Below are 16285 nucleotides of genomic sequence, written 5' to 3' on the forward strand. Positions count from 1 at the left end.
CAGGTGCGTGCTACCACGTCCGGTTAATTTTTTTTGATTTATTGTAGAGAGGAGGTCTCACCAAGTTGCCCAGGCAGGCTCAGGCAATCCACTCACCTCAGCCTCCCAAAGCACGGGATTACAGACTGAGCCACCAAGCCTGGCTTCATTTTCTCTTTTTTTGCATAAACTTAAGGGGAACAGGTGCAGCTCAGCTACATGTATATATTGTTAATGGTGAAGTTCATCACCCAAATTATGTATGTTGTACTGTACACTTTCTTTTTTATAAGATGTAGGCCAGATCTGAATATCAATCAGAAGTAATATTCTCTATCCAATGCTAGGTCAGTCTGAGAAAGTTCTAACAAAGGTGTGTGTATCTCCCAAAGGATGCTACGATATGCCTAAGAATACATTAGCCACTGACTACATGTAGTATGTGCTACTGCACTCCAACCTAGGCAACAGAGTGAGTTTCCAGATCAAATAACAAGAGTAATAATAATAATAATTTTTGCACTCCATTTACCACTAAAAGTGAGCTTTTAAAAAAAAAAAAGCACTAAGCCAAAACTTGAAGCTCATAGAAATATGCAGATTATGAGTGGAATTTGGAACCACCTAAAATTACTGTGGTTGTAATTAAGCCTCTAAGTTTTTTTCAAAACAAAACTGATAGCAAATATATAACAGCTCTATGGTAACCATAGCTGGTGATTCAATGGAAAGCAGCAGCAGTCTAAGAGTAATTAGTAATCCTATAATCAGGTAGCTCTTGAGGGAAGAGTCCTGAACAATACTACATGAAACAATTTCAAAACCAATCATTCATAACAGTTTATGTGGTAACAATGTGGGAAAACAGGCATTCTCACACACTGTTGAAGCTGGTACATTATTTACATTAAAAAATTTGGCAATATCCATCAAAATCATACTATTATGTTTATTTTTTTTGACTTGGTCATTGGGATATACTCATCAAAATTATAAATGCACATACAAGTAGTCCGGCAATTCCATATATAGGAACTTATCTTCTACAAAACAACTCATTTTTAAAATAGGCAAAGGATCTTAACAGATATTTACCAAAAAAAAAAAAAAAGTATAGATAGATAGATAGATAGATACACACAAATGACCAACAGGTACACAAAAAGATGCTCAACAGCATTAACCGTTAAGGAAATGCAAATTAAAACCACAGTGAGATGGTCCCTCACACACACTAGGATAGCTATAATAAAAAAAGATGAACAGTAACAAGTGATGGCAAGAATGTGGAGAAACTGGAACACTCATACATTGCTTGTGGGAATATAAAACAGTGCAACCACTTTGGAAACAGTCTGCCAGTTCCTCAAGAAGTAAAACATAGAGTTACTGTATGACCCAGCAATTCCACTCCTAGAGATAATATACCCAAGGGAACTGAAAACATACATCCACACAAAAACGTGTACACAAATACTTCGTACTTATTGTACTTATTATAATCAATAGTAGAAACATTACTTACTATAGTCAATACTTATTATAGTCAATAGTAGAAACAACTTAAATGTCCATCCATGGTGAGTAGATAAATTAAATGTGGTATATCCACACAATGGAATATTGTGCAGTCATAGTACCGAGGAGTGCTAGAACATGAATGAACCTTAAAAACACTATGCTAAGTAAAAGAAGTCAGATAAAAAGTCACATATTGCATGATTCCATTTATACAAAATGTTCAGAATAGACAAATCCATAAGAAGGAAGTGCTATAGTGTTTACTAGGGGTTGAAAGAAAGTGGGAATTGAAAATGGCTGCTGATGAGTATGGGTTTGCTTTGGGGGTGATGAAAATGTTCCAGGATTAGACAGTGGTGATGGCTGTACAACTTCATGACTATGTTAAAAACCACTGAAGTGTACACTTTTAAAGGGTGGATTTTATTGTATGTGAAGTACAACCTCCTAGAAAAGTAAGGGAGAAATAAAAACTTCCTGAGACAAAAATGGAAAGATTTCATTGCCAGCAGAACTTCCCTGCAAGAAATGATAAAACAAATTCTTCAGACAGGAGAAAATATAATATAGATCAGAAACTTGGATCTATACAAAGAAAGGAAAAGTAGAAAGAAAGGAATAAATGAAGGTAAAATAAAATCTTTTTCTTATTTTTAAATTAATCTAAAAAATAACTGTTAAAGCAATATGAGTAAAAATGTATTGGCTGTTTATAGCATATAGATCAGTGACATGAATGACATGAATGACAATGTCACAGGAATGGGACAGAGGAATCGGGAGTAATTTGCTATACGGCATCTGATGCATACATGAAGTGGAGTAGTATTATTTGGAAGTTGATTTTGATTATTTTATATGTATAATCATACACTAGTCCACAAAGCAAGCCTCACTAAATTTCAAAGAATAGCTGTCACACAAACTATGATTTCTGATCACAGTTAATTGAGTTAGAAGTTAATTAGAAAATGAGTTAAATTCCTGCATATTTGAAAATTTTAAAACACACTGGTAAATACTCACAGGTTCAAAAACCATAATGAATATTTTCAGATATTAGAAATTAGAATAATGACAAATAGACTATATATCAAAACTAATGGAATGTAGCCAAAATCAGTTTTGAAGGAAATGTTAAGCCTAAAATATTAATATAAAACTGATGAGTGCCTTAAGTTGATGAGCTATATGTCCAATTTAAGTTAGAAAAAGAACTATGAAATAGTCCAGGTGCAGTGGCTCACACCTGTAATCCCAGATCTTTGGGAGGCTGAGGCAGGAGGACTGCTTGAGCCCAGGAGTTTGAGACAAGCATGGGCAACATAGCAAAACCTTATCTCTACAAAAAAAACCAAACTACTAGCCAGGAGTGGTGGTGCAGACCTGTAGTCCCAGCTACAGGATCTGAAGTGGAAGGATCACCTGAGCTCAAGACGTCGAGGCTGCTCTGAGGCATAATCATTGTGATCATGCCACTGCATTCCAGCCTGGGTGACAGAGTGAGACCCCCAACTCAAAAAGAAAAGAAAAAGAACTATGAAACAAATCTAAAGCAAGTAGAAAGAAAGATATAATAAATATAAAAGTGAAAATTAATGCAAACAAAAATATATATAATAGTAAAAATTAACAAAATCAAAAGTTCATCATTTGTAAAGTTAATACTAATAAAACAAGCAAGCCTCCAGTAAACTGATTAAGGGAAAAGAGTTAAGGCCCAAATAAATAATATTATAAATGAAAAAGGTGAACGTGAATAAGATGGAACAAACATTTTAAAGATTATAAAGCAATATGCACAATCATATGCCAAAAAAAGGAAAGTTACTTGAAAAAGAATTTCTAAAGAAAATATAATTTACCAAAAACAATGCAGAAAAGTTTTTTCCTGTAAGTCGTAAAGAAGCTATAATCGTTAATTTTTTTCCCATGAAGAAAACATTAGTCTCAGATAAGTTTATACATATATTCTACCAAACTGAAGGAACATATCACTCTAATCTTATTCAAATTCTTCTCAAAAGAGAAGAAAAGAAAGAATATACCCCAGTTTATTTCAGAAAACCTGCATAATTCTAACACCAACCCCACACATAGTCAAAATGAGAAAGAAAAATAAGGCCATTTCACTCATGAATATAGAAGCAAAGTCAAAATCAACAAATTAGTAAATCAAATCCAACAACGTATTAAACATAAGCTGATACACCTTGACCAAGGCAGGTTCACTCCAAGTATGCAAGAATAGATTAATATTTGTAAAAAAGTATAAATGTTACTACAGCAGTAATTTTTAAAAGAAAAAAGATGTATGTAGTTAACTCTGTAGATGTAGTTAAAACAGTTGATAAAATATAACATAGATGTATGATTAAAAGCTTTAGTAAATTAGGAATAGAGGAAAACTTCCATAACCTAATAGAAAGAATTCACCACAAAAAAAATCTTACAGAAAGTGAGAGAATGATGAACACAGCTTTCAGGAGGGTAAGGGGAGACAGGGCAGAGAGTGACGAAGAAGAAAGAATCCTATAGACATATGTAAATCATTGTCCACGTCCTAATTTTTTAAGTTCAGTATAGGTTTCTAGCAATTCTTATTATATGGCTAAAATCAACTGAGCAAATAAACATGCATGGATCAGTAATGAGAGTATGTCATAAACCAGTGGGTCTCCAAGACCAGGTTCCTGGACTGGCACCATCAACATCACCTGGAAACCTGTAAAAAAAAATGCAAATACTCCAGCCTCACCCCAGACTTATTGAATCAGAAACTTTGGGGATGTTTTAACAAGCCTTTCACATGGTTCTGATGCACAGGAAAGACAAAGTACCACTATCATAAACCACAGATTCTAAAATGTCCAAACACCAAGTTCACTATAGTCAAATTAGCAAAAGGGAAAGCCCAGTTGATGGATGCTGTGTGGCTGGTCTTTGGGGAAGGTCATCAAATTTTCTGCTTTAGTTGAGTTCTAAACTAGATGAGAAAGGGGTTGAACATGACTCTTTAAAGTCATGATGTCCTGATAACAAATATATGACAGAAAAATGAGGCTTATTATGACTACTAACGCCAAAAGTAATTCATTTCTAATACTGTACTAGAAACTTCCTACTCCTCTGTATAGTGTCACATTTTATTGTAAAGATCCAAAATTGGAAACACTTTCAGAAAGTAACATGACTTCTACAAATGGGGAAAATAACCTCTAAGAGGTGTTCCTACAGTTTGAAATGAGGGAAAAACAACACATTGGTTCAGCACAGGATAGGTAACCTCTAGAAGCAAAAAGTCTACAGGAGAGAAAGAATGTAAGGTGTATGTTAAACCTACTGGACATTGCTACCAAGACAAAGTGTAATTTTTGGAGTGTAGCATTTCTCTGCAAAGTCACATTAGAAGCATCTTGTCTCCCAGATAATGATCATACCTTATGAATCTCTGCCAATTCAGAATCCAACTTCGCTGCCCTCTTCAGAAAACCAGATTTGGTGGTAACCACTTTTGGTTTGGGTGCTCTGATTTGGGGTCGTGTCACAAAATCTGGGAGACATGACTCAAGCTCGACTAATCCTATGGGAAGAAAGTACATGTTTTTAGTATCTAATGCTTATGGTTATCATTTTTAAGGTAAATTGCTAACTTCGGGAGCTGTTTGCCAAGTGGTTTCATTAAAGTTGTAATTATAAAATAAACTGTCTCAGAAATGTAAGGCACATTTCTGTATAATAAACTCATGTTGGCTGGGCTCGGTGGCTCAGCCTGTAATCCCAGCACTTTGGGAAGCTGAGGTGAGTGGATTGCCTGAGCCTATGGGTTCGAGACCCACCTGGGCAACTTGGCAAGACCTCATCTCTACAACAAATCAAAAATTAGCCGGGCATGGCAGCGCGTGCCTGTAATTCCGGCTACTCGGAAGGCTGAGGCGGAAGGCTCGCCGGATCCCAGCAGGTTGAGGCTGCGATGGCCGGGAGCGGCCACTGCACTCCAGTCTGGGTGACAGAGTGAGACTCCAACTCAAAAAAAAAAAAAAACCAAAAAAAACTTATATTATCAGTCACTTAGGCTATCATGTAAGAAATGCATTCTAAAATAAAAATATTACTCTACCAAATGTAGTAATTCCACAATATTGATCAACAGAAAATTTGTTATCCTGTGATACATGGTGCCACTATTCTAAAGTAGATGTTCGCTGATTCATTGCATTCTGCTCTGGAGATGGCCAGCCAGAGCTATAGGTTCAATAGTGTGACCATCAACTCATGGTTTTGGCCATGTGATGCTTCAGCCTAACGGAATCAAATAACAAATAAGCCCATCTTGGACATCATAAAAGGCATAGCCCTGTCCATGAATTTGTTCTCTGACTCCTCATCCCCTTGCCCACTAGTTTTTTGACGTTCTTTGTACAGGGTTGATTTCATTACATATTTGTGTTTGCTTCATAAACTTGGTATAAAAGTTTTTCTATTTCACTTTGTGATTACTTTGATTATTAGTGGCATTAAACATTTTTTAATGTTTAGTAGCTAACTGAATTTGCCCTTGCCAAATTTTTCTATAGTGTGTCCAGCTATTTATTTGGGTCTTAGTAGTTTTTATTGGTTTGTATGAACTCATATTAATAATATTATAGCTGCTAGCTTTTAATTTGAATTTTTATATGTTATATATTTATATTTCGGAGATAATCTCTTATACTAAACACCTAATTAAGTATACAGCTTACCTTCATAGGTGTTGAGATAGTGGTTTTTCACTACAAAATCCTCTGAGTTGTTGTCTGGGAAACGACCAAGACGAGCTAGAGGTCCGTAGACCTGTGATCCATAGTCAGAATAATCCTTGATGATATTTCTTCTCTCGAGCTTCCCTTCTACATTCTTTCTCTTTTCTACAAGCTTTCTGATTGCTGAAATAAAACATACCCCCATAACTATCTCCACAATATTGTTCTGAATTACCCAAATGCGGAATAGTAAACCAATTCTAGTGTTATTCACAGGGAATCTACTGAAAAGAATGAATTGCATGATGACTCACCACAGCCAGAATGTAACACTAAAATCAGAGGTCTGCCATCTGTGTGGCCCAGATTGCTTGTCATGAGACACTCAGGAGTGACAGAGGTGGAATCAGCTAGTGTCCTCAATTGGTACTCATCAAAGATCTTTTATAACTGCATTCTAAACTCCAGGCCAGGAAGAGGCATTCAGTGAAACTTGCTAAATGAATAAAACTCAAAGTAACTGGAAAATATGTGTTCATTAGAGAACTAGAGGAATTATTGTCCCCTAAAAGAATACTTAAAAGGGAAGGCTATAGGTTAATCTTGGATAACATCAGAATAAGCCAGAAGATGTCCCAGCTGATAGATTACAGAATTGTTTGATGGCCAGAGGGAAAAGGCTCACCTGTGCACATTAGGAGTCTACACATCTAGAATTATGCTTACTACCACCGTCTGCCCCTTTTCTTTCCAGTCCCATCTCAGATCCAAACCTTTTTGATGCCCTGCATTGTGCACTCTCAACAGGTGTAAAAATCATATCACAAGATTGTGAAGTCATATTGCAAGAGGGGGCCCGCACACCACTGCTACCTTGGGAAAGTTTATGTTTCATCCTCAGTATTTCTGTTTATGACTGTGTTTTAGAATTAAGTACAAATAGTTTATACTTTATTACTTAACTATAAAAGTTAGTCAAATCCATCATTTATGTCAAGTGCTGTAAAGAAAAAAGGTTGACATTATCTAAATGAATACCTAGCAGCTAGGTAAAAGCTATTTTCTCACATCCATCAAGAAAAAGTTAAAATTTAAATTCACTAAAAATGATTTTTAAATAATAATTTGTCTTATAGTTGTTTTACCTTTGCTAGAAATACAAGTTTTGAATGATTTTTAAAGAATAATTAAAATGTTAATAAGTGTATGTATAAATAGCAAATATGCATATATAATTGATACAATTTTATAAGTAAATAAATTATATTAATTTTCTCTGCAAATACATAAAGCTATGAAATTAAATTAAATGTTAATAACAACATTTTTAATCTTAAATTTTAAATTATCATTCTTAATCCTGCACTGAATAAAAAGAGTAAATTTCTCCTTTTTATGTATAAAGTACAGATATACACACAGTACATAAATATATACAGTATATCTGTGATATTTAAACATCTTGGAGGAGGATGACTAGGAAAAAGAATGTCCAGATGTCTCCTTTAGGGGGAAATAATGAAAAAAGGATGAGAAACAGGGCTCTTTATCCAGGGCCTTGGTCCATGAATATGGGGAACCCTATAGCTGCACACACATACACACACAGACACACAGACACAGAGACACACACACACACACACACACACACACACCATATGTCAATAACTCAACTGCCTGTTAGAGCATAGTCACTTGATTTTCTTAGTAAGGAATTTTCTCCACTCATCTACCTTTAAAAATAACCCATTCTCTCATCCTATTTGATAGGTACCAGGTACTAGGATCAAAACAGAATTATATCATAGTTAAATCAGGTTCTGTCAAAGATCCAAAGCAAAGCCCACTTTTCTACTGTCTTTGTTGTTCATACTACACCATTACTTGATATGTGTGTACGCTGGATTTGTGCCATTTTTGCCTCTTTTGCTTCTTGCAGTTTAAACCACTGGGCGTTCAAGTGCTTCATGTTCACGTCGTTCTGGTTCTCTTCACGCTTCCTCAGCAGCTCTTTGAGAACTTCTAGGCGAATCTCCTGCAGCCTTTAGGTAAATTACAAAACATAAAGAAATGTATGGCATCTCAAACAGAGGGCAAGGAACAGCTGTCACAGACACGGTCTTCTCAGTGGGCTGGTATCCCCTTCAAGTGTTGTCAAAAGACCATGCTGGCAAAGGTGTGACAGAGAAGTTGGGGGTGTGGGAGAGGCAACTCAACAGAGACTCTCTAAACAATAGAAACATACATGAGTGCAGTTCTGAGGGATGAAGAAGAGTGTGCCAGGCAGATGGGGCAAAAGACGGGCTCTCTAGGCTGACAGGCCCTCAGAAAAAGACTTGCACTCAGCTCCAGCTCGACTGGTATTCCTGGAGGGTGAGGTTAACAGGGAGAATGAGGAGAAAATGAGGCTCTGGCATGCTATTGTAAGGTGTAAAGGTGAAAAGGTCAGTTCTGGCACAGGGGAGGTGCTCAAAAAAATCTTTCTTCCTTTTGCCCTTTCCTCCAACTCGTTCTCCTTGGGCTGCCTTGCTCATGCGCGTGTAACCATGCACAGATGACTTTGAAATCTGGACCTCCATCTCAGAGATTTCTGAACCAGAATTTCTGTCGACCTGAATCTCCAGCTGTCCCTTAACAATCTCGAAAAAACCCTACTCGTGCTGTTCCCCCATAAGTCTGCCCTCTTCTACCTTCTTCCCTCTGCTAAGGATCCCTCCTCTGAAACGTGTCTGCATCCACCCCCAACCCGTTTTTATCAGCTCGCTCCTAACTTGGACTCCTTGCCGCTAGCCTCTCCTCCTTCCAATCTGTGCTCCACCCAGCTACCAAGGGTTTCCTTCCTAAAACAGAGATGTGAACATACATTGCACTCCTATTTAAAAAGTCATACATTAATGTATTCACTCACTGACTTGTGACATACTCATTAAGTGCCCACCATATGCCAGCCAGGAACAATTATGTACAAGATAAAACACTTTCTCGTCAGAGGCACTGCTCTGGTGGAATAGGCATATAGACCAATGTTTCCAACACAGGGAGAGGAGAGCCAGGTTACAAGAGTGAAAAGACTTCTGTGGGAGAAGAAACAACAGAGCATGGGGAAGGGTGGGGGAAGGCGGGAAGGCTTCCTTAGAGGAGCTGTTGGCTCAGCAGTCTTGTAGACCAGGATAGGGATTTGCCACATTAACAAGAGAAAAGCAAGGCCTCAGCAGAGGGAGCTGAATGTTCAACTCAGAACCAGAGAGAGCCAACTTGTCCCACTGCAGGACTTCTCAGAGTGAACCCACGTGAGAGGCGAGGGAGGAGTGACAGATGGGTGTGAAGAGGTAGTTGCTTCTAAAACAAAGACACACACACACAGTCACCTGTCTCTCTAGAGTTAGGAATACTAGGTTCATTTCTCAACTTTGCCACCGATCTCAGTTTCTTCCACTGTAAAACAATGATGATAATAGACAGTATCCTCCTCCTAAGTCTACTGTGAATATTAAATGAGTTAAAGTATACAAGGTACTAGAACAATAGGTCTCAAACTTAAGTGGGCATCAGAATAATTTGGAAGGCTGGTTCTGACACAGCTTGCTGGGAGCCAACCCCTGATTCAGTAGGTCTGGGATGAGGCCCAAGAGTCTGCATTTCTTTCTTTCTTTTCTTTTTTTTTGAATTGGAGTCTCACTCTGTTGCCCAGGCTGGAGTGCAGTGGCATACTCACAGCCACCCAGCGTCAACCTGCTGGGCTCTGGTGATCCTTCCGCCTCAGGCTTCCAAGTAGCTGGAACTACAGGCGCGCACTACCATGCCCGGCTAATTTTTTATTTATTGTAAACACGAGGTCTCACCAAGTTTTCCAGGCTGGTCTCGAACCCACAGGCTCGGGCAGTCCACGCGCCTTGGCATCCCAAAGTGCTGGGATTACAGGCTGGACCACTGAGCCTGGCCTAGAATCTACATTTCTAACAAGTTCCCGGGTGATGTTGATGCTGCTGGTCTGTGGACCACACTCTGAGAACTATTGGCTTAGAACGTTATCTGGCACATAGTGAGCACTCTGCAAGCATCATCATCATCATCATCATCATCATCAGCTGGTATTCGTGACAGAGCTCCGTACAGTCCACTGGGGCAGGGGTGTGAAGTGGGCAGGGGATGGGGCAAAAGATCTTCAGATCCACACCTCTCAGGTGTTGTCTACCTGATAGCTTCTGATACTACTGTCTGACGTTACTTTCTACTGATGGCTTCTTAGTCATCCTTCAACACAGTTCAGAGGCTACCTTCTCTCAGTAGTTTTCCCAAATCACCCACCTGAAATAGAACTAATTGTTCTCTCACCTGGGTTCCCCTAGCACGTGGGGTATAGAGCAGTACCTCACCTGACAGACACTGCCTGGGAGATGTTGGTCTGAGTTAGTTTTCCCCATCTCCTGCCCACCTCCCCCCAACCCAGCCCCTGTGGACTACAGAAGCTCCATCAGGGCATAGCAGTCTCCTATTCATCTCTGTTTTCCCAACTCACAGCACAGAGCCCAGCACAGAGGAGGGACTCAAACTATGTTTATTAAAATTGTCCTCAACTTAACAAATGTACTCACTTTCTCAGGGATGCTTTCATTCTGACCAGTTACATTTTTACTATTTTTACTGCCTTCTGAGAAGACTTATACCTCTCCAAGTACAGCAATAACTTTACATTTCTGCAGACAGGATTGGGTATCTGACATCTACTTTGTCCCAAACACTAGCCTTTATTAAACTGCAAGCTTTTGTCAAAATATCACATAGTCACGCCAGACTTGATGGCTCAGCCTGTAATCCCAGCACTTTGGCAGGCCGAGGCGAGTGGATTGCCTGCGTCTGCAGGTTCGAGACCAGCCTGGGCAACATGGTGAGACCTCGTCTCTACAATAAATAAAAAATTAGCCAGGTGTGGTGGTGTGCGCCTATAGTTCTGGATACTTGCAAGGCTGAGGCAGAAGGATCGCTGGAGTACAGCAGGCCAGGCCAATGGAGTGAGTCACCAACTAAAAAAAAAATCACATAGTGTAGATTCAGGTTTAATCAGAAGGTGTTGCAAAAAATTAACACATTCCAAATTTAGCACCTAGCTGAATCTCTATGTCTCTTCATCTCCTTCTTGTATGTTAGGGTCCTTGGTAGCATTGCTATGAGCAATAAAGTACCTCAGCACAGCCCAGAAAAAGGACAACCTCAAAAATTGCTCTTCTTCTTTCTTGCTAGAGTGTTATAAATTTTTGGTTCTCATCATTTCTTATCATTTCAGCAACAACCTCATTACTGAATATAGAACAGTTAAAATGACTGAAAACTCAACCAAAAGTGCCTCAGTGTATTATTGTTTATGCATATTATTATGTAAGCTCATCTCTTAATGGAAGAATTCCACAATTTTTCTTTTAAATAGGAATGCCCCATCAGCTCTAGTTAGAACCGAAGGCATCCTGACTGAATCCAGTGTCAGGGGAGAGTAAGAGCAAGGACTAGCTAGGAGGCTATTTGGTAGGATGTGAAGAAAGCCCAGCTTAGGGACAGTTGCGCTGGGAATGAACACAAAGGGACAGTCTGAAAGATGCTTCAGTTGGGCTCGGTGGCTCAGCCTGTAATCCCGCGCCTTGGGAGATTGAGGTGAGTGGATTGCCTGAGCCCGATGGTTTGAGACCCCCCTGGGCAACTTGGCGAGACCTCATCTCTACAATAAATCAGAAATCAGCCGGGCATGGTAGTGCACACCTGTAGTTCCACCTGCTTGGAAGGTTGAGGCGGAAGGATTGCCAGAGCCCAGCAGGTAAAGGCTGTGATGGCCGGGAGCAGCCACTGCACTCCAGTCTGGGCGACAGAGTAAGACTCCAACTCAAAAAAAAAAAAGAAAGAAAGATGCTTCGCAGAAATCAGTGGGATTCTGTGACAGTCTAGAGAGATACTAAAAATAAAGGGAACAGAAGAATCAGGGATGCCCTCGGAGAGTTGTTCAAACCTGGGTTCCATGCTGAATTTCATCACATGCAAAGAGGGCATTACACAAGTTCATATTATTGGATGGAAAGTCATAGAGAGCTGCGATACCACATCAGAAGTGTGTGACTGCTCCTGAAAGAACCAGAAACCCAATTTCCTATGTCTACAGGTTGAGGACTGTTTGTAAACCCACACATTTGGAAGAATGCTTTACAGATGAAAAGTATTGACATTGCTCCCACCATGCAGGAACAGTTACCTGGTTACAGAGAACCTACTTTTCAATCTCATGCTCTCTGAAGGCCCACTCCTTCCTTTCCATTGCATCCATCAACCTCCTCCTCTTCTCAAACTGGGAGGTGTCACTCAGAGGAGGAAGAGTGGCTTCCCAAGCACGCTTCTCCCGGGCTCGTTCTATCATTTCCACCTCGGCTTGTCCTGCTGGGAGACCCCGACCTGGAGGATGAAGCAGCACACCTTAGAAACAAACAGGCAGATCCGTGGATCTGGCAGAATGTAATTTACTCCGTCAGCTCCTTTCCTTTTCTCTAAATCCAAGGGTGTGGCAGGATAAAATAATAGGAAACATCTCCCGGATGTGCTTCACAGCTTGTGTCACTGTGTCCTACACTGTCTCTTGTTAGTAATTGAGCCACCAGACACTTTAGTTGCATAAAGACGCTGAAATGTATTTGAAGAATATTGAGTGTCTCCTGAAAAATCACACCTTGGGATACTCTGTATTGGACAGATCTAAATTTTGAAACACAAAGAAATATCAACTAGCCGGGTGTGGTAGCGCGCGCCTGTAGTTCCAGCTACTTGGAAGGCTGAGGCGGAAGGATCGCCAGAGCCCAGCAGGTCGAGGCTGCGGTGGCCGGGAGTGGCCATTGCACTCCAGTCTGGGTGACAGAGTGAGACTCCAACTCAAAAAAAAAAAAGAAATATCAAAGTTCTGAAATTAAAAAAATATAATGAGGGGCAGGGAATTTGTTGGGCAAGGGTAACAAGCAGATTTTTAAAAAATAACAGATCATGAAGAAGCTAATTATTAGTTGAGAATTTATCAACTTTGTGTTTTGTGCACCACAGTGAATGTAAAAAATCAGGGCTATCCTTTTCCTCCAACTTTAAGAATTTGAAGACACAAATACCCCCAAGTCAGGCAGGTGGGTAGGGCCATTGGCTATGTCTCCTGACCAGCTCAGAGACACTGGCTGAGACCTAACTCTACTAATGCCTCCCTCGACCAATTTTTGGGAACCCAGCCACACTCAGGTGCCTAGCATCTCTAAATGTAGCTTTGTAAAAGCAAGTCAAGGAAATGGGGGGCTAGAGCAAGCATCCTATTTGATCACTGAACCCCAATATGTCAACCTTTGTTTTATTTGTATTTAAAAATATAATTATACAGAAAAATACAAAGAAATAAAGAAGTCATATTTCTACCACATATATTAGGCTATGTCTTAAGATTTTTCTTTCTTTATTTCAAATCTTTTGTAATGTTTATGCTTTTAAAAAGCAAATAATATATGAATTCACCGCCTCTTATTTTAAAATTAGAAAAAGCTAAAGTTCTGTGTTCTACCCATTCATTCCGATCACATCTCCAGAGTCAGAAACAATGATACATTGAGTGGGTATGCTAACGATTCATTTTTTAAATTTATATATGTGTATAAAGAAGTAAATCTATGTATTGTAAAAAATATATAGTATTACTTATAATTATATATATATATAATTTTGTCTTGTGAGTTTTCTTTAGTAATTTTAAAAAGTATGAAAATAGTACCATATATATTCAAACTTAACACTATATATTTTTTCATATATACTTTGCCTTTTTTAAAAACCCTTTTAATAAAAGAAGTGAAAACAGTAAAAACAAAGTTGATGTTCCTTTTAACTACCATGTTAAATCCCATTCTCTTCTCCCTTCTCCCCTCTCCCAAAGGAAACACAAAAAGGAACTTGGGGCTCTCTTTTCAGTCTGTCTTAATATTTTACAAACAGATTCATGGATCTATTAATTATAATAATAAAAGTTAACATTACTTAAGCACTTTTATTATGCAAAGCACTGTTCTAATTCATTTAATCCTCAACAAACTTCCATCATATAAATACAATTATCCCTATTTTGCAAATGAAGGGGTTGAAAAGCTAACAGGTTAAGTCACCTGCACAAGGTTATAGCTGGTAAGTGGTGGAAATCAGGATGCAAATATGGCAGTCTGAGCCTGGTGTTTTTATGCACTACAGTATATTCTCTCTCTAGGAAAAACAAATGTGAACAGAAAAAGAAATATACATTTAAAAAAACATGGGATTGCCTTTAATATTTATATGCATGGTATTGTATTAAAAGGTCTGACAATTAAGTTCATGAGCTAGCCACTGTGCACTGACATTGGCAGCATTGTACAAACAACCAGGTAAGGTTTTATAACCTTGGCATATCAGTATCTCAGAGCTGTGTTCATGTTGACATGTGGCAGTGTCTTGCTGAGTGGTGTTCATTATTGTTATCGCATGTTTTTGTGTGCTGTTGTGAGAATGTCAGATCTTGAATTCGAGAATGAACAAACATTAAATTTCTTGTTAAACTTGACAAGACTGGAAGTGAAATCAGGGATGTGTTAGTCCAAGTTTATGGGGATAACACCATGAAGAAAAAATGGCAATGTACAAATGGATTAAACATTTCTCTGAGGGAAGAAAAAGCGTCACTGATGAAGATAGGTCTGGAAGGCCAGTAATGAGCAGAACTGACAAAAACATAGCAAAACTTTGTTGAATTGTGTGTCAAAATCATCAGTTGACTGTGAGAGGCATACCAGGTCAAATAAATATTGATAAAGTTAGCAAAAGGGATATACATATATATTTTGAGTCAGAGTCTCACTTCGTCACCCAGACTGGAGTCCAGTGGCATGTTCACAGCCACCCCAATGTTGACCTGCTAGGCTCAAGTGATCCTTCTGCCTCAGCCTTTCAAGTAGCTGGAACTACAAGTGTGTTACCATGCCTGGCTAATTTTTTGACTTATTGTAGAGATGAGGTCTCGTCAAGTTGCACAGGCTATTCTTGAAAATGTTAGAGCACGGATAGGGTGAGACTGGATGGATGGATAGGAGAGGCAAGGGGAGGCGCAGCACGGCCGGAGCCAGCAAGCCGGAGGTACGTGCTGGTAACTCAGAGATCTGAGTAATGCAAAGAATTGCAACACACAAAGCAGTGAGAGAAGAAAAGATTTATTCAAGATCACTCCCCACAGACAGGGAGCGGACCTACACTCTAGATGAGTGTGGCCCTGTAGCCCCCCGAGTCCTGGCTTAAATCCTTTCCCCTGGAGATGTTGCAATCAGGTAAACATGACTGCCGTGACTTCCTTACCGACTACCTGTGGATGTCTTGGAGATCCTGTGACACAGAGACCCACTCATATCTGCCCATATTATCATAGCCCCTATAGAAGGGCATGACAAAGATTCTGATGCTCCTGCCCCCTCCCGAACGACATTCCTTAGAGCTAATGGAGGGTGCATTTCCCCTTATCTCCACGGCATTCCCAGTGGGTAGCTTCAGGGGATCCTTGACTTCCCTGTAGATAGGGCCCAATTTACTGGAAGATCAAATCCCCACTTGCTCCCCCTCTGAGCAGTCATAACTTTTGTAATTACAAGTCTCATGCCTTCTACAATCCTTGTCCAATGAGATACCTCTGATACCTGGAAGTCTGTTTCTGAAAAGACATAGTTGGCAAGGTTAAGTTTTCCTAAAGTATGCATTTCCCCAAAACATAGCTTCTACTTTCTCATCATTGTATTAAGGTTTAAGAACAAGATTAAAAAACAGCTTTCAGCTCTCGGTCTGTCCTTTCAAAACCCATGGGCTCAGGCAATTCCCTTACCTCTGCCTCCCAAAGTGCTGGGATTACAGGCGTGAGCCACCGTGCCTGGCTACAAAATCTTAACTGAAAATCTTGACAAGAAAGAAATGTGTAAGCCGGGCTCGGTGGCTCAGCCTGTAATCCTGCGCCTTTGGGAGGCTGAGGTGAG

General features: G+C 39.5%; 1 protein-coding gene across 1 annotated transcript in view; it reads right to left on the reverse strand.

Annotated features, from left to right (window-relative positions):
* MAATS1 (MYCBP associated and testis expressed 1) overlaps positions 1–16285 on the reverse strand; it is a 53188-nt gene that overhangs the window by 18042 nt on the left and 18861 nt on the right. The window contains exons 7-10 of the mRNA XM_008056027.2: positions 12497–12674; positions 8127–8284; positions 6243–6425; positions 4941–5083 (exon numbers count right to left, since the gene is read on the reverse strand). Coding sequence (XP_008054218.1) covers positions 4941–5083; positions 6243–6425; positions 8127–8284; positions 12497–12674 — 662 coding nt within the window. The remainder of the gene's footprint in view (positions 1–4940; positions 5084–6242; positions 6426–8126; positions 8285–12496; positions 12675–16285) is intronic.

Source organism: Carlito syrichta, unplaced genomic scaffold, assembly GCF_000164805.1.
Source record: "Carlito syrichta isolate Samal-C Ts95f unplaced genomic scaffold, Tarsius_syrichta-2.0.1 Scaffold82995, whole genome shotgun sequence".
In the NCBI taxonomy this organism is placed as follows: Eukaryota; Metazoa; Chordata; class Mammalia; order Primates; family Tarsiidae; genus Carlito; species Carlito syrichta.